This window comes from Rhamphochromis longiceps, linkage group LG17, assembly GCF_057381845.1.
Source record: "Rhamphochromis longiceps isolate RC_006_pf linkage group LG17, R_longiceps_female_GT1.1, whole genome shotgun sequence".
Taxonomy (NCBI): domain Eukaryota; kingdom Metazoa; phylum Chordata; class Actinopteri; order Cichliformes; family Cichlidae; genus Rhamphochromis; species Rhamphochromis longiceps.
Window position 1 is genome coordinate 20,254,567 of NC_140573.1, and position 18,571 is coordinate 20,273,137.

Consider the following 18,571-nt stretch of genomic DNA (forward strand, 5'->3'; position numbering starts at 1 on the left):
GTATTCTGTAATGGAATACATTTTAAAAGTAACCTTCCCAACACTGCTAGCAGCATAAACATCCACGACTGTAGCGCTAAAAACTGCAACAGTTTTCACTTTACTGACCTTATTCCATGTTAACCACCAGAATAGCTGACATTTTACCTATAGTGTATGTCATTTCTACTCCTATTTTTTTTCAATTATTGCTTTTTTTGTTTGTTTGTTTGTTTGTTTTTACAAAAGATTCAGTGTCAGTGAGGGATCAAAGAAAATCTCCAAATGATAAGTGAGAAAACCATTTAGGTGGTGTATCACAGGATCTCCAAGTAACTCTACAGGTTCTGAGTTTCCATAAAACCAAGATAAATATTCATCCATTTTCTGTGTGGCAGACTTGCTGTAACTGCGTGGCTTTGTTCGGTAATAAACAGTTCTCGTGTACAGTAATGCATGCATGTGATTTCCTGAAAATTGAGATGGCAGGAAGTGGTTTTCTGCTCAATAGTGAAAGTATTTAGAGTTCAAACTTCATTTTACAGAAATGAAGCTCAAGGAGGGAAAGAAGGTAATTGTTATTGTGCATTTATATGGTGTAAGAATAATCATAAACAATTGTTTTTGAATGAAAAGATGTGCCTCAATTCTGAACATCTTTGTACCTGTAGCACATTTGGTACACACGCTTGTGACATAACATACACAGGAGCATGGTGGAGGAAAATAAACGTGGAGTCTGCTGTTTCTCCGTGGACTGCAAGAGAAAATAAGGATCTGCTCATTTATGAGAATTGTCAGCTTGGTTTATTACACTCTAGACTCCTGTCTGCAGTGTGTATGTGTGTGTTACTTCCTGTTCTAGGTGTGAAGTTTTTGTCTTTCAGTGTTGCCGGGTTCTCTCAGATGCACTGAAAATGAGGGATCTGCATCAAGAGGATTACAGAGCAGAGTATCCAGGATCCAGCTGTCTATCTATAAAGAGTGACTGGTCCAAAGCTCAGCCTCCAGTGTTCAACACTGAACCTAGACCCTCAGACACTAAGTAAGAGATACTTTCTGTCTGTAGATCAAACTGAAGATAATTCATTTCATAGGAAGACAAAACTAAATGCTGTTTAATTGTGTCAGATTAACCCACTTTCTGATTTTTAACCTTTTTCTATTGAACAAACAAAGTCATTCAAACCTACTGATGCTCTTTACTATATCCAACTGCTTTCTAATGTGTTTACCCACCAAAGACCATGAAGTCATCTCCCTGAAAAGAACTGGTCACAATATAATGGCAAAAGCTGAACTTTAGATAAACAGATGCTGATGTTAGAAGTACACACTGCTCACTGCTCAATAAAAGTAACACTTGGAAAACACATTAGATCTCAATAGGGAAAGAATGATGCTGGATATCTACAGTATACTGTTATGGACTGGGTAATATGTTAGGAATGAAACATTGTTTGATGGAAATGGAAATGATCAACATACAGAGGGCTGAATTCAAAGACACCCTGAAATTTAAAGTGAAATGTTTTGTGGCAGGCTTGTTTATTTCACCAAAATGTCATTGCTGCAACTAAAACTGGTACTAAATAGTTTATGTGGCTCCCATGTGCTTCATGCAGGCCAAATACCAACGTAAGGGCATGCTCCTAATGAGATGATGTATGTTGTCATTGAGAATCTGGTCCCAGATTTAGACTGGGGCATCACTAAGCTCCTGGACAGTCTGAGGTGCAACCTGGTGATCCAAGATGAACCAAAACATAATGTCTGTCAGGCGTTGTATGGAGGCGAGGAAGAAGGAACCCAAACGCAGGACTGGCAGGTAGGTGAGGTTTATTATAAGGAGTGGGTGAAGGGGCACTGACTGGCTGGACAACTGAATGGCGGACTGAACTGAGGGAACACACGGGAAGGACAACATAACATCAATGACATGACAGTGAACGAGTAGAAACAGAGGGCTTAAATACACAGACTGATGAGGATGATAATGAGAGACCGGTGAGTACACAGCTGAACATAATCTGGCTAATGACACAAGACGAGCTGACACAGGAAAAGGCAAAGCTGAGGCTGGACCAGGCGAAGCTGAGGCTGGACCAGGCGAAGCAGAAGCAGAAGCCGAGGCCGGACCAGGCGAAGCTGAGGCTGGACCAGGCGAAGCAGAAGCCGAGGCCAGACCAGGCGAAGCTGAAGCTGAGGCTGAGGCTGGACCAGGCGAAGCAGAGGCTGAGGCTGGACCAGGCGAGGCAGCGGCTGAGTCTGATGCCGGACCAGGCGGCGCGGAAGCCTCTGGCTGGAGACAGGCAGGGCCAGCGGGTGCGGAAACCCCTGGCTGAAGAGCGGCCGGGCCAGCGGGTGCGGAAACCCCTGGCTGAAGAGCGGCCGGGCCAGCGGGTGCGGAAACCCCTGGCTGAGGAGCAGGAGAGCTCACAGCTGGCTCTGGGTGCTGTGGCTGCAGGTCCGGGAACTGAACGGGATGGTGGACGGGCGACTGGGAGACAGGAGGCGACTGGACTACAGACTGAACAGGAGCAGACTGGACTGACTGGACTACAGACTGGACAGGGGCAGAATGGACTACAAACTGGACAGGAGCAGAACGGACTACAGACTGGACAGGAGCAGACTGGACTGACTGGACTACAGACTGGACAGGGGCAGACTGGACTACAGACTGGACAGGAGCAGACTGGACTACAGACTGGACTACAGACTGGACAGGAGCAGACTGGAGGGCAGGAGGAGACTGAACCACAGGGGACTGGAGGGCAGGTGAGTGAACTGCCTGGACTGAGGAGACTAACGGATAAACAGAGGTCGGTGAGGCTAATGGCTGAGCTGAGGTTGGTACAGCTGATGGCTGAGCTATAGACTGAGCTAATGATGTCATGGTTCGTTGTGTGGCAGGCAGGAGAAGGACCCAAGATGCAGATTCACAGACACGGGGATAAACTCAAAAAACACAGCTTTATTGCTGGCCACGAGAAGCAATACAAAATTAAAGCTGCAAGCAGCGTTATGAGGGCCCTCGCACCCCCGGCGCGTCGAGCCACGCCCAACACCTAAAACCAGCACGTCCGATCTGATGTCACATTGATGGAATTCATGCATTTAACCACCAGCTAACATTTCAACTCATTCATTCATGATTAGTTAGTCGTTCCACTAGGTGGCGCTCTAACCATTATGTACAAATGGCATAACAAACACTTCCAAGCTCGAGTCTCATCACACCTGAGACGTTTGGGAGAGATTGGACATGGTGTTTTTGAGTGACAGCAGATTACTGCGTTTTGGCGAGTGATTCAAACTCTAAGTGCCGCCATAACCACCCCGTTTCCCTGGACGTAAAAAGCTTCGCAATTTAACATCACAAAGGTCTTTAGATTCCACAAACTTCAGATCGGTCCAATCTGATGAAATCTCTTGGAGGAGTTCGTCAAAGTATGAAGCCTGAAAAGAGGGGAAAATGTCGCCAAAATTACACATTAATTTTAAAATGGCTGACTTCCTGTTGGATTTGGGATATTGCTCCAAGAGACTTTTTTGTACATCTTAATATCTTCCATGAGCTTACCAAGTTTCAGACTCATAGATAAAACACAGAGCAGGGGCTGATATTTTGGAATTTTGTAGGGGGCGCTGTGGAGCCATTTTGCGCTATTCAAGGAAAATGGTCACATAACTAGAAAGCCTTCATCACATTGGGAGGTGTGGGCCAAATTTAAAGCCTCTATAAACTTTCCAAGCCCCTCAAAAGCCACTTCATCTTTCATGGTGAACAGCGTTGCCACCAGGGTGCGCCGTTCAGTTTAAAGTCACAATTTTTTCACTGAAGCATCACGAGGTACTGATGGTGATATTCACCGCTTTTGAGGTGGCCACGATGAACCTGTGAAAATCAGTACAACAAAATTAAAGCCATGACATTTCCTGTTGCCACTAGGTGGCGCTGTCCGTATTCCCGACAATGGGCACATCAATCTGTTCAGGGCGGGTCTGACATCATGCCTGTAAAGTCTGGTACTGTTCAGACTGGATTTCATTGAGTTATACTAATTTGTTTCTTCATGGCGAGACATCAAAGTTCGCCATGCTGCTGGGGTCACACCCTTTGGCGAAAAGTCACAGTTTTCACTGTAACCCAAGACCAACTCCTTAAGGCTTTCCTGGAGAAATTTGAGGCTGCAGATGTCACCCATCACAATACTGTACCCCAAAGTGTAAAACATGACATTTCCTGTTCCCACTAGGTGGCGCTGTCGCTGATGTCAAATATGGCAGTTGAAATATGTTCAGGGGTGGAGCCTTATCATATGTGTTCACTTTGGTCAAGGTCAGAAAATGTATGACAAAATGAGAGGCAATAAGATTTTCATGGCGAGTCATCGAAATTCGCCATGGCGCCACGGCCTCACCGTATTGTGAAAACTCAAAAGCTCCGCAATTTAACATGGCATAAGGGTGTAGTTGGCACTGACCAAATATGAAGGTTATGAAATCAAACCCCAAGGAGGAGTTCGTCAAAGTTCGAGGCATGGAAATGGTAAAATCAGAGCCAAAATGTCACCTTCAATCCAAAATGGCGGACTTCCTGTTGGGTTTAGGACATTGCCATAATAGACTTTTTTGTTCGACTCTGAACATTATATAGGTGTACCGACTTTCAAACATGTAGGTCATACCCATACCGGGGGCTCGCGTTTTTCATTTTTCTAGGTGGCGCTACTGAGCTAATTTTCCCTGGCCATGTCTGAGAACATTAAAATACGTAAATTTTCACCAGACCTGACGCGTGTGCAAAATTTCATGAGTTTTCGAGCATGTTTAGGCTCTCAAACGGCCAATTCATTTGCCGAAATAATAATAATAATAATAATAATTAAAGCTGCAAGCAGCGTTATGAGGGCCCTCGCACCCCCGGCGCGTCGAGCCACGCCCAACACGTAAAACCAGCACATCCGATCTGATGTCACATTGATTGAATTCATGCATTTAACCACCAGCTAACATTTCATCTCATTGAACCATGATTATAGTCATCCCAATAGGTGGCGCTCTAACTATTACCGACAAATGGCATAACAAACATTTCCGAGCTCGAGTCTCATCACGCCTATGAGCTTTGGGAGAGATTGGACATTGTGTTTTTGAGTGACAGCAGATTACTGCTTTTTGGCGAGTGATTCAAACTCTAAGTGCCACCATAACCACCCCGTTTCACTGAACGTAAAAAGCTTCGCAATTTAACATCACAAAGGTCTTTAGATTCCACACACTGGAGATTGGTTCAATATGATGAAATCCCTTGGAGGAGTTCGTCAAAGAACGGTGCCTGGAAAGAGGGGAAAATGTTGCCAAAATTACACATTAATTTTAAAATGGCTGACTTCCTGTTGGATTTGGGATATTGCTCCAAGAGACTTTTTTGTACATCTTGATATTTTCCATAAGCTTACCAGGTTTCAGACTCATAAATGAAACACAGAGCAGGGGCTGTTGTTTTGAAATTTTGAAGGGGGCGCTGTGGAGCAATTTCGCGCTATTCAATGAAAATGATCACATGACAACAAAGCCTACATCCATTTGGAGGTGTGTGCCAAATTTCAAGCCTCTATAAACTTTCCAAGCCCCTCAAAAGCCACTTCATCTTTCATGGTGAACCGCGTTGCCACCAGGGTGCGCCGTTCAGTTTAAAGTCACAATTTTTGCACTGAAGCATCACGAGGGACTGATGTTGATATTCACCGCTTTTGAGGTGGCCACGATGAACCTGTGAAAATCAGTACAACAAAGTTAAAGCCATGACATTTCCTGTTGCCACTAGGTGGCGCTGTCCGTATTTCCGACAATGGGCACATCAATCTGTTCAGGGCGGGTCTGACATCATGCCTGTAAAGTCTGGTACTGATCAGACTGGATTTCATTGAGTTATACTAATTTGTTTCTTCATGGCGTGACATCAAAGTTCGCCATGCTGCTGGGGTCACACCCTTTCGCGAAAACTCACAGTTTTCACTGAAACCCAAGACCAACTCCTTAAGGCTTTCCTGGAGAAATTTGAGGCTGCAGATGTCACCCATCACTATACTGTACCCCAAAGTGTAAAACATGACATTTCCTGTTCCCACTAGGTGGCGCTGTCCTTGAGGTCAAATATGGCAGTTGAAATATGTTCAGGGGTGGAGCCTTATCATATGTGTTCACTTTGGTCAAGGTCAGAAAATCTATGACAAAATGAGAGGCAATAAGATTTTCATGGCGAGTCATCGAAATTCGCCATGGCGCCACGGCCTCATAGTATTGTGAAAACTCAAAAGCTCCGCAATTTAACATGGCACAAGGGTGTAGTTGACACTGTCAAAATTTGAAGTTTATAGGACCAAATCCCAAGGAGGAGTTCGTTAAAGTTCGAGGCATGGAAATGGCAAAATTAGAGCCAAAATGTCACCTTCTCTTCCAAATGGCGGACTTCCTGTTGGGTTTGCATCAATGGGCCCACAGACTTTTTTGTTCGTCTTGGAATGATACACATGTGTGCCAAATTTCATACATGTAGCTCAAACCATGTGGTCGTAGGGCTGCATTTAACAAGCCATAGGTGGCGCTCTAGAGCCATTTCCCAGTGCTCATAAGTAAAACCATTAAAATACAAAATTTTTCACCAGACCTGGCATGTGTGCAAAATTTCATGAGTTTTTGAGCATGTTTAGGCCCTCAAAAAGGCCCTTGTTTGGGGTGAATAATAATAATAATAATAATAATAATAATAATAATAATAATAAGAAACGGAGCAGATACAATAGGGCCTTCGCACTCTCAGTGCTCGGGCCCTAATAATAATAATAATTAAAGCTGCAAGCAGCGTTACGAGGGCCCTCGCACCCCCGGCGCGTCGAGCCAAGCCCAACACCTAAAACCAGCACCTCCGATCTGATGTCACATTGATGGAATTCATGCATTTAACCACCAGCTAACATTTCAACTCATTCATTCATGATTAGTTAGTCGTTCCACTAGGTGGCGCTCTAACCATTATGTACAAATGGCATAACAAACATTTCCGAGCTCGAGTCTCATCACGCCTATGAGCTTTGGGAGAGATTGGACATTGTGTTTTTGAGTGACAGCAGATTACTGCTTTTTGGCGAGTGATTCAAACTCTAAGTGCCACCATAACCACCCCGTTTCACTGAACGTAAAAAGCTTCGCAATTTAACATCACAAAGGTCTTTAGATTCCACACACTGGAGATTGGTTCAATCTGATGAAATCCCTTGGAGGAGTTCGTCAAAGAACGGTGCCTGGAAAGAGGGGAAAATGTTGCCAAAATTAAACATTAATTTTAAAATGGCTGACTTCCTGTTGGATTTGGGATATTGCACCAAGAGACTTTTTTGTACATCTTGATATCTCCTATAAGCTTACCAGGTTTCAGAATCATACATAGAACACAGAGCTGGGGCTGTGGTTTTGAAATTTTGTAGGGGGCGCTGTGGAGCAATTTCGCGCTATTCAATGAAAATGATCACATGCCAACAAAGCCTTCATCCATTTGGAGGTGTGTGCCAAATTTCAAGCCTCTATAAACTTGCCAAGACCCTCAAAAGCCACTTCATCTTTCATGTTGAACAGCGTTGCCACCAGGGTGCGCCGTTCAGTTTAAACTCACAATTTTTGCACTGAAGCATCACGAGGGACTGATGGTGATATTCACCGCTTTTGAGGTGGCCAAGATGAACCTGTGAAAATCAGTACAACAAAATTAAAGCCATGACATTTCCTGTTGCCACTAGGTGGCGCTGTCCGTATTTCCGACAATGGGCACATCAATCTGTTCAGGGCGGGTCTGACATCATGCCTGTAAAGTCTGGTACTGATCAGACTGGATTTCATTGAGTTATACTAATTTGTTTCTTCATGGCGTGACATCAAAGTTCGCCATGCTGCTGGGGTCACACCCTTTTGCGAAAACTCACAGTTTTCACTGTAACCCAAGACCAACTCCTTAAGGCTTTCCTGGAGAAATTTGAGGCTGCAGATGTCACCCATCACTATACTGTACCCCAAAGTGTAAAACATGACATTTCTTGTTCCCACTAGGTGGCGCTGTCCTTGATGTCAAATATGGCAGTTGAAATATGTTCAGGGGTGGAGCCTTATCATATGTGTGCTCTTTGGTCCAGATCGGAACATGTATGACAGAATGAGAGCCAATAAGATTTTCATGGCGAGTCATCAAAATTCGCCATGGCGCCACGGCCTCATAGTATTGTGAAAACTCAAAAGCTCCGCAATTTAACATGGCACAAGGGTGTAGTTGACACTGTCCAAATTTGAAGTTTATAGGACCAAATCCCAAGGAGGAGTTCGTTAAAGTACAAGGCATGGAAACGGTAAAATCAGAGCCAAAATGTCACCTTCAATCCAAAATGGCGGACTTCCTGTTGGGTTTAGGACATTGCCATAATAGACTTTTTTGTTCGACTCTCAACGTTATATAGGTGTACCGACTTTCAAATATGTAGGTCATACCCATACCGGGGGCTCGCGTTTTTCATTTTTCTAGGTGGCGCTACTGAGCTAATTTTCCCTGGCCATGTCTGAGAACATTAAAATACGTAAATTTTCACCAGACCTGACGCGTGTGCAAAATTTCATGAGTTTTCGAGCATGTTTAGGCCCTCAAAAGGCCAATTCATTTGCCGGAATAATAATAATAATAATAATAATTAAAGCTGCAAGCAGCGTTATGAGGGCCCTCGCACCCCCGGCGTGTCGAGCCATGCCCAACACCTGAAACCAGCATGTCCGATCTGATGTCACATTGATGGAATTCATGCATTTAACCACCAGTTAACATTTCATTTGGTTCAACCATGAGTATAGTCGTCCCACTAGGTGGCTCTCTAACCATTATAGACAAAGGGCATAACAAACATTTCCGAGCTCGAGTCTCATCACGCCTGTGACCTTTGGGAGAGATTGGACTTTGTGTCTTTGAGTGACAGCATATTACTGCTTTTTGGCGAGTGATTGAAACTCCACGTGCCGCCATGACCACCCCGTTTCCTTGAACGTAAAAAGCTTCGCAATTTAACATCACAAAGGTCTTTAGATTCCACACACTGGAGAATGGTTCAATATGATGAAATCCCTTGGAGGAGTTCGTCAAAGTATGAAGCCTGAAAAGAGGGGAAAATGTTGCCAAAATTACACATTAATTTTAAAATGGCTGACTTCCTGTTGGATTTGGGATATTGCTCCAAGAGACTTTTTTGTACATCTTGATATCTCCTATAAGCCTACCAGGTTTCAGATTCATACATAAAACACAGAGCAGGGGCTGTGGTTTTGAAATTTTGTAGGGGGCGCTGTGGAGCAATTTCGCGCTATTCAATGAAAATGATCACATGCCAACAAAGCCTTCATCCATTTGGAGGTGTGTGCCAAATTTCAAGCCTCTATAAACTTGCCAAGACCCTCAAAAGCCACTTCATCTTTCATGTTGAACAGCGTTGCCACCAGGGTGCGCCGTTCAGTTTAAACTCACAATTTTTGCACTGAAGCATCACGAGGGACTGATGGTGATATTCACCGCTTTTGAGGTGGCCAAGATGAACCTGTGAAAATCAGTACAACAAAATTAAAGCCATGACATTTCCTGTTGCCACTAGGTGGCGCTGTCCGTATTTCCGACAATGGGCACATCAATCTGTTCAGGGCGGGTCTGACATCATGCCTGTAAAGTCTGGTACTGATCAGACTGGATTTCATTGAGTTATACTAATTTGTTTCTTCATGGCGTGACATCAAAGTTCGCCATGCTGCTGGGGTCACACCCTTTCGCGAAAACTCACAGTTTTCACTGTTACCCAAGACCAACTCCTTAAGGCTTTCCTGGAGAAATTTGAGGCTGCAGATGTCACCCTTCACTATACTGTACCCCAAAGTGTAAAACATGACATTTCCTGTTCCCACTAGGTGGCGCTGTCCTTGAGGTCAAATATGGCAGTTGAAATATGTTCAGGGGTGGAGCCTTATCATATGTGTGCTCTTTGGTCCAGATTGGAACATGTATGACAGAATGAGAGGCAATAAGATTTTCATGGCGAGTCATCGAAATTCGCCATGGCGCCACGGCCTCATAGTATTGTGAAAACTCAAAAGCTCCGCAATTTAACATGGCACAAGGGTGTAGTTGACACTGTCCAAATTTGAAGCTTATACGACCAAATCCCAAGGAGGAGTTCGTTAAAGTACAAGGCATGGAAACGGTAAAATCAGAGCCAAAATGTCACCTTCAATCCAAAATGGCGGACTTCCTGTTGGGTTTGCGTCAATGGGCCCACAGACTTTTTTGTTCGTCTTGGCATGATACACATGTGTGCCAAATTTCATACATGTAGCTGAAACGATGTGGTCGTAGGGCTGCATTTAACAAGGCATAGGTGGCGCTCTAGAGCCATTTCCCAGTGCTCATATGTAAAACCATTAAAATACGTAAATTTTCACCAGACCTGACGCGTGCGCAAAATTTCCAGAGTTTTCGAGCATGTTTAGGCCCTCAAAAGGCCGATTCATTTGCCGAAATAATAATAATAATAATAATAAACAGAGCAATTACAATAGGGCCTTCGCACTGTCAGTGCTCGGGCCCTAATTAAAGCTGCAAGCAGCGTTACGAGGGCCCTCGCACCCCCGGCGCGTCGAGCCAAGCCCAACACCTAAAACCAGCACCTCCGATCTGATGTCACATTGATGGAATTCATGCATTTAACCACCAGCTAACATTTCAACTCATTCATTCATGATTAGTTAGTCGTTCCACTAGGTGGCGCTCTAACCATTATGTACAAATGGCATAACAAACACTTCCGAGCTCGAGTCTCATCACACCTGAGACGTTTGGGAGAGATTGGACATTGTGTTTTTGAGTGACAGCAGATTACTGCTTTTTGGCGAGTGATTCAAACTCTAAGTGCCACCATAACCACCCCGTTTCCCTGAACGTAAAAAGCTTCGCAATTTAACATCACAAAGGTCTTTAGATTCCACACACTGGAGATTGGTTCAATCTGATGAAATCCCTTGGAGGAGTTCGTCAAAGAACGGTGCCTGGAAAGAGGGGAAAATGTTGCCAAAATTACACATTAATTTTAAAATGGCTGACTTCCTGTTGGATTTGGGATATTGCACCAAGAGACTTTTTTGTACATCTTGATATCTCCTATAAGCTTACCAGGTTTCAGAATCATACATAGAACACAGAGCAGGGGCTGTGGTTTTGAAATATTGTAGGGGGCGCTGTGGAGCAATTTCGCGCTATTCAATGAAAATGATCACATGCCAACAAAGCCTTCATCCATTTGGAGGTGTGTGCCAAATTTCAAGCCTCTATAAACTTGCCAAGACCCTCAAAAGCCACTTCATCTTTCATGTTGAACAGCGTTGCCACCAGGGTGCGCCGTTCAGTTTAAACTCACAATTTTTGCACTGAAGCATCACGAGGGACTGATGATGATATTCACCGCTTTTGAGGTGGCCACGATGAACCTGTGAAAATCAGTACAACAAAGTGTAAGACATGACATGTCCTGTTGCCATTAGGTGGCGCTGTCCGTATTCCCGACAATGGGCACATCAATCTGTTCAGGGCGGGTCTGACATCATGCCTGTAAAGTCTGGTACTGATCAGACTGGATTTCATTGAGTTATACTAATTTGTTTCTTCATGGCGTGACATCAAAGTTCGCCATGCTGTTGGGGTCACACCCTTTCGTGAAAACTCACAGTTTTCACTGTAACCCAAGACCAACTCCTTAAGGCTTTCCTGGAGAAATTTGAGGCTGCAGATGTCACCCATCACTATACTGTACCCCAAAGTGTAAAACATGACATTTCCTGTTCCCACTAGGTGGCGCTGTCCTTGATGTCAAATATGGCAGTTGAAATATGTTCAGGGGTGGAGCCTTATCATATGTGTGCTCTTTGGTCCAGATCGGAACATGTATGACAGAATGAGAGGCAATAAGATTTTCATGGCGAGTCATCGAAATTCGCCATGGCACCACGGCCCCATAGTATTGTGAAAACTCAAAAGCTCCGCAATTTAACATGGCACAAGGGTGTAGTTGACACTGTCCAAATTTGAAGTTTATAGGACCAAATCCCAAGGAGGAGTTCGTTAAAGTACAAGGCATGGAAACGGTAAAATCAGACCCAAAATGTCACCTTCAATCCAAAATGGCGGACTTCCTGTTGGGTTTAGGACATTGCCATAATAGACTTTTTTGTTCGACTGTGAACGTTATATAGGTGTACCGACTTTCAAACGTGTAGGTCATACCCATACCGGGGGCTCGCCTTTTTCATTTTTCTAGGTGGCGCTACTGAGCTAATTTTCCCTGGCCATGTCTGAGAACATTAAAATACGTAAATTTTCACCAGACCTGACGTGTGTGCAAAATTTCATGAGTTTTCGAGCATGTTTAGGCCCTCAAAAGGCCGATTCATTTGCCGGAATAATAATAATAATAATAATTAAAGCTGCAAGCAGCGTTACGAGGGCCCTCGCACCCCCGGCGCGTCGAGCCAAGCCCAACACCTAAAACCAGCACCTCCGATCTGATGTCACATTGATGGAATTCATGCATTTAACCACCAGCTAACATTTCATCTCATTCATTCATGATTAGTTAGTCGTTCCACTAGGTGGCGCTCTAACCATTATGTACAAATGGCATAACAAACACTTCCGAGCTCGAGTCTTATCACACCTGAGACGTTTGGGAGAGATTGGATATTGTGTTTTTGAGTGACAGCAGATTACTGCTTTTTGGCGAGTGATTCAAACTCTAAGTGCCACCATAACCACCCCGTTTCACTGAACGTAAAAAGCTTCGCAATTTAACATCACAAAGGTCTTTAGATTCCACACAGTGGAGATTGGTTCAATATGATGAAATCCCTTGGAGGAGTTCGTCAAAGAACGGTGCCTGGAAAGAGGGGAAAATGTTGCCAAAATTACACATTAATTTTAAAATGGCTGACTTCCTGTTGGATTTGGGATATTGCACCAAGAGACTTTTTTGTACATCTTGATATCTCCTATAAGCTTACCAGGTTTCAGAATCATACATAGAACACAGAGCAGGGGCTGTGGTTTTGAAATTTTGTAGGGGGCGCTGTGGAGCAATTTCGCGCTATTCAATGAAAATGATCACATGCCAACAAAGCCTTCATCCATTTGGAGGTGTGTGCCAAATTTCAAGCCTCTATAAACTTGCCAAGACCCTCAAAAGCCACTTCATCTTTCATGTTGAACAGCGTTGCCACCAGGGTGCGCCGTTCAGTTTAAACTCACAATTTTTGCACTGAAGCATCACGAGGGACTGATGGTGATATTCACCGCTTTTGAGGTGGCCAAGATGAACCTGTGAAAATCAGTACAACAAAATTAAAGCCATGACATTTCCTGTTGCCACTAGGTGGCGCTGTCCGTATTTCCGACAATGGGCACATCAATCTGTTCAGGGCGGGTCTGACATCATGCCTGTAAAGTCTGGTACTGATCAGACTGGATTTCATTGAGTTATACTAATTTGTTTCTTCATGGCGTGACATCAAAGTTCGCCATGCTGCTGGGGTCACACCCTTTTGCGAAAAGTCACAGTTTTCACTGTAACCCAAGACCAACTCCTTAAGGCTTTCCTGGAGAAATTTGAGGCTGCAGATGTCACCCATCACAATACTGTACCCCAAAGTGTAAAACATGACATTTCCTGTTCCCACTAGGTGGCGCTGTCCTTGATGTCAAATATGGCAGTTGAAATATGTTCAGGGGTGGAGCCTTATCATATGTGTGCTGTTTGGTCCAGATCGGAACATGTATGACAGAATGAGAGCCAATAAGATTTTCATGGCGAGTCATCGAAATTCGCCATGGCGCCACGGCCTCATAGTATTGTGAAAACTCAAAAGCTCCGCAATTTAACATGGCACAAGGGTGTAGTTGACACTGTCCAAATATGAAGTTTATAGGACCAAATCCCAAGGAGGAGTTCGTTAAAGTACAAGGCATGGAAACGGTAAAATCAGAGCCAAAATGTCACCTTCAATCCAAAATGGCGGACTTCCTGTTGGGTTTAGGACATTGCCATAATAGACTTTTTTGTTCGACTCTGAACGTTATATAGGTGTACCGACTTTCAAACGTGTAGGTCATACCCATACCGGGGGCTCGCGTTTTTCATTTTTCTAGGTGGCGCTACTGAGCTAATTTTCCCTGGCCATGTCTGAGAACATTAAAATACGTAAATTTTCACCAGACCTGACGCGTGTGCAAAATTTCATGAGTTTTCGAGCATGTTTAGGCCCTCAAACGGCCAATTCATTTGCCGGAATAATAATAATAATAATAATAATAATAATAATAATAATAATAAACAGAGCAATTACAATAGGGCCTTCGCACTGTCAGTGCTCGGGCCCTAATTAAAGCTGCAAGCAGCGTTATGAGGGCCCTCGCACCCCATCGCGTCGAGCTACGCCCAACACCTACAACCAGCACCTCCGATCTGATGTCACATTGATGAAATTCATGCATTCAACCACCAGCTAACATTTCATCTCATTCAATCATGATTATAGTCGTCCCAGTAGGTGGCGCTCTAACCATTACTGACAAATGGCATAACAAACATTTCCGAGCTCGAGTCTCATCACGCCTGCGACCTTTGGGACATATTGGACATTTTGATTTTGAGTGACAGCAGATTACTGCTTTTTGGCGAGTGACTGAAACTCCACATGCCGCCATGACCACCCCGTTTCCCTGGACGTAAAAAGCTTCGCAATTTAACATCACAAAGGTCTTTAGATTCCACACACAGGAGATCGGTTCAATATGATGAAATCCCTTGGAGGAGTTCGTCAAAGAACGGTGCCTGGAAAGAGTGGAAAATATCACAAAAATTACACATTAATTTTAAAATGGCTGACTTCCTGTTAGATTTGGGATATTGCTCCAAGAGACTTTTTTGTACATCTTGATATCTCCTATAAGCTTACCAGGTTTCAGACTCATAGATAAAACACAGAGCTGGGGCTGATGTTTTGAAATATTGTAGGGGGCGCTGTGGAGCCATTTTGCGCTATTCAATGAAAATGATCACATGACAACAAAGCCTTAAGCACAATGGAGGTGTGCGCCAAATTTCAAGCCTCTATATTCTTTCCAAGCCCCTCAAAAGCCACTTCATTTTTCATGGTGAACAGCGTTGCCACCAGGGTGCGCCGTTCAGTTTAAAGTCACAATTTTTGCACTGAAGCATCACGAGGGACTGATGTTGATATTCACCGCTTTTGAGGTGGCCACGATGAACCTGTGAAAATCAGTACAACAAAATTAAAGCCATGACATTTCCTGTTGCCACTAGGTGGCGCTGTCCGTATTTCCGACAATGGGCACATCAATCTGTTCAGGGCGGGTCTGACATCATGCCTGTAAAGTCTGGTACTGATCAGACTGGATTTCATTGAGTTATACTAATTTGTTTCTTCATGGCGTGACATCAAAGTTCGCCATGCTGCTGGGGTCACACCCTTTTGCGAAAACTCACAGTTTTCACTGTAACCCAAGACCAACTCCTTAAGGCTTTTCTGGAGAAATTTGAGGCTGCAGATGTCACCCATCACTATACTGTACCCCAAAGTGTAAAACATGACATTTCCTGTTCCCACTAGGTGGCGCTGTCCTTGATGTCAAATATGGCAGTTGAAATATGTTCAGGGGTGGAGCCTTATCATATGTGTTCACTTTGGTCAAGGTCAGAAAAAGTATGACAAAATGAGAGGCAATAAGATTTTCATGGCGAGTCATCGAAATTCGCCATGGCGCCACGGCCTCATAGTATTGTGAAAACTCAAAAGCTCCGCAATTTTACATGGCACAAGGGTGTAGTTGACACTGTCCAAATTTGAAGTTCATAGGACCAAATCCCAAGGAGGAGTTCGTTAAAGTACAAGGCATGGAAACGGTAAAATCAGAGCCAAAATGTCACCTTCAATCCAAAATGGCGGACTTCCTGTTGGGTTTAGGACATTGCCATAATAGACTTTTTTGTTCGACTCTGAACGTTATATAGGTGCACCGACTTTCAAACTTGTAGGCCATACCCATACCGGGGGCTCGCGTTTTTCATTTTTCTAGGTGGCGCTACTGAGCTAATTTTCCCTGGCCATGTCTGAGAACATTAAAATACGTAAATTTTCACCAGACCTGACGCGTGTGCAAAATTTCATGAGTTTTCGAGCATGTTTAGGCCCTCAAACGGCCAATTCATTTGCCGAAATAATAATAATAATAATAATTAAAGCTGCAAGCAGCGTTACGAGGGCCCTCGCACCCCCAGCGCGTCGAGCCAAGCCCAACACCTAAAACCAGCACCTCCGATCTGATGTCACATTGATGGAATTCATGCATTTAACCACCAGCTAACATTTCAAGTCATTCATTCATGATTAGTTAGTTGTTCCACTAGGTGGCGCTCTAACCATTATGTACAAATGGCATAACAATCACTTCCGAGCTCGAGTCTCATCACACCTGAGACGTTTGGGAGAGATTGGACATTGTGTTTTTGAGTGACAGCAGATTACTGCTTTTTGGCGAGTGATTCAAACTCTACGTGCCGCCATAACCACCCCGTTTCACTGAACGTAAAAAGCTTCGCAATTTAACATCACAAAGGTCTTTAGATTCCACACACTGGAGATTGGTTCAATATGATGAAATCCCTTGGAGGAGTTCGTCAAAGAACGGTGCCTGGAAAGAGGGGAAAATGTTGCCAAAATTACACATTAATTTTAAAATGGCTGACTTCCTGTTGGATTTGGGATATTGCACCAAGAGACTTTTTTCTACATCTTGATATCTCCTATAAGCTTACCAGGTTTCAGAATCATACATAGAACACAGAGCAGGGGCTGTGGTTTTGAAATTTTGTAGGGGGCGCTGTGGAGCCACTTCGCGCTATTCAATGAAAATGATCACATGCCAACAAAGCGTTCATCCATTTGGAGGTGTGTGCCAAATTTCAAGCCTCTATAAACTTGCCAAGACCCTCAAAAGCCACTTCATCTTTCATGTTGAACAGCGTTGCCACCAGGGTGCACCGTTCAGTTTAAACTCACAATTTTTGCACTGAAGCATCACGAGGGACTGATGGTGATATTCACCGCTTTTGAGGTGGCCAAGATGAACCTGTGAAAATCAGTACAACAAAATTAAAGCCATGACATTTCCTGTTCCCACTAGGTGGCGCTGTCCGTATTTCCGACAATGGGCACATCAATCTGTTCAGGGCGGGTCTGACATCATGCCTGTAAAGTCTGGTACTGATCAGACTGGATTTCATTGAGTTATACTAATTTGTTTCTTCATGGCGTGACATCAAAGTTCGCCATGCTGCTGGGGTCACACCCTTTTGCGAAAAGTCACAGTTTTCACTGTAACCCAAGACCAACTCCTTAAGGCTTTCCTGGAGAAATTTGAGGCTGCAGATGTCACCCATCACTATACTGTACCCCAAAGTGTAAAACATGACATTTCCTGTTCCCACTAGGTGGCGCTGTCCTTGATGTCAAATATGGCAGTTGAAATATGTTCAGGGCTGGAGCCTTATCATATGTGTGCTCTTTGGTCCAGATCGGAACATGTATGACAGAATGAGAGGCAATAAGATTTTCATGGCGAGTCATCGAAATTCGCCATGGCGCCACGGCCTCATAGTATTGTGAAAACTCAAAAGCTCCGCAATTTAACATGGCACAAGGGTGTAGTTGACACTGTCCAAATTTGAAGTTTATAGGACCAAATCCCAAGGAGGAGTTCGTTAAAGTACAAGGCATGGAAACGGTAAAATCAGACCCAAAATGTCACCTTCAATCCAAAATGGCGGACTTCCTGTTGGGTTTAGGACATTGCCATAATAGACTTTTTTGTTCGACTCTGAACGTTATATAGGTGTACCGACTTTCAAACTTGTAGGCAATACCCATACCGGGGGCTCGCGTTTTTCATTTTTCTAGGTGGCGCTACTGAGCTAATTTTCCCTGGCCATGTCTGAGAACATTAAAATACGTAAATTTTCACCAGACCTGACGCGTGTGCAAAATTTCATGAGTTTTCGAGCATGTTTAGGCCCTCAAATGGCCAATTCATTTGCCGAAATAATAATAATAATAATAATAATAATAAACAGAGCAATTACAATAGGGCCTTCGCACTATCAGTGCTCGGGCCCTAATTAAAGCTGCAAGCAGCGTTATGAGGGCCCTCGCACCCCATCGCGTCGAGCTACGCCCAACACCTACAACCAGCACGTCCGATCTGATGTCACATTGATGAAATTCATGCATTCAACCACCAGCTAACATTTCATCTCATTCAATCATGATTATAGTCGTCCCACTAGGTGGCGCTCTAACCATTACTGACAAATGGCATAACAAACATTTCCCAGCTCGAGTCTCATCACGCCTGCGACCTTTGGGACATATTGGACATTTTGATTTTGAG

The 18,571-nt window shown here is 44.0% G+C and overlaps 1 protein-coding gene across 1 annotated transcript in view; it reads left to right on the plus strand.

Annotated features, from left to right (window-relative positions):
• The first annotated feature begins 870 nt into the window (after positions 1-870).
• The window catches only part of LOC146649623 (protein NLRC3-like), a 32,566-nt gene continuing 14,865 nt past the window's right edge, over positions 871-18,571 (plus strand). The window contains exon 1 of the mRNA XM_085387719.1: positions 871-1,024. Within this exon, the coding sequence (XP_085243845.1) occupies positions 897-1,024 (128 nt within the window). The 5' untranslated portion in view covers positions 871-896. The remainder of the gene's footprint in view (positions 1,025-18,571) is intronic.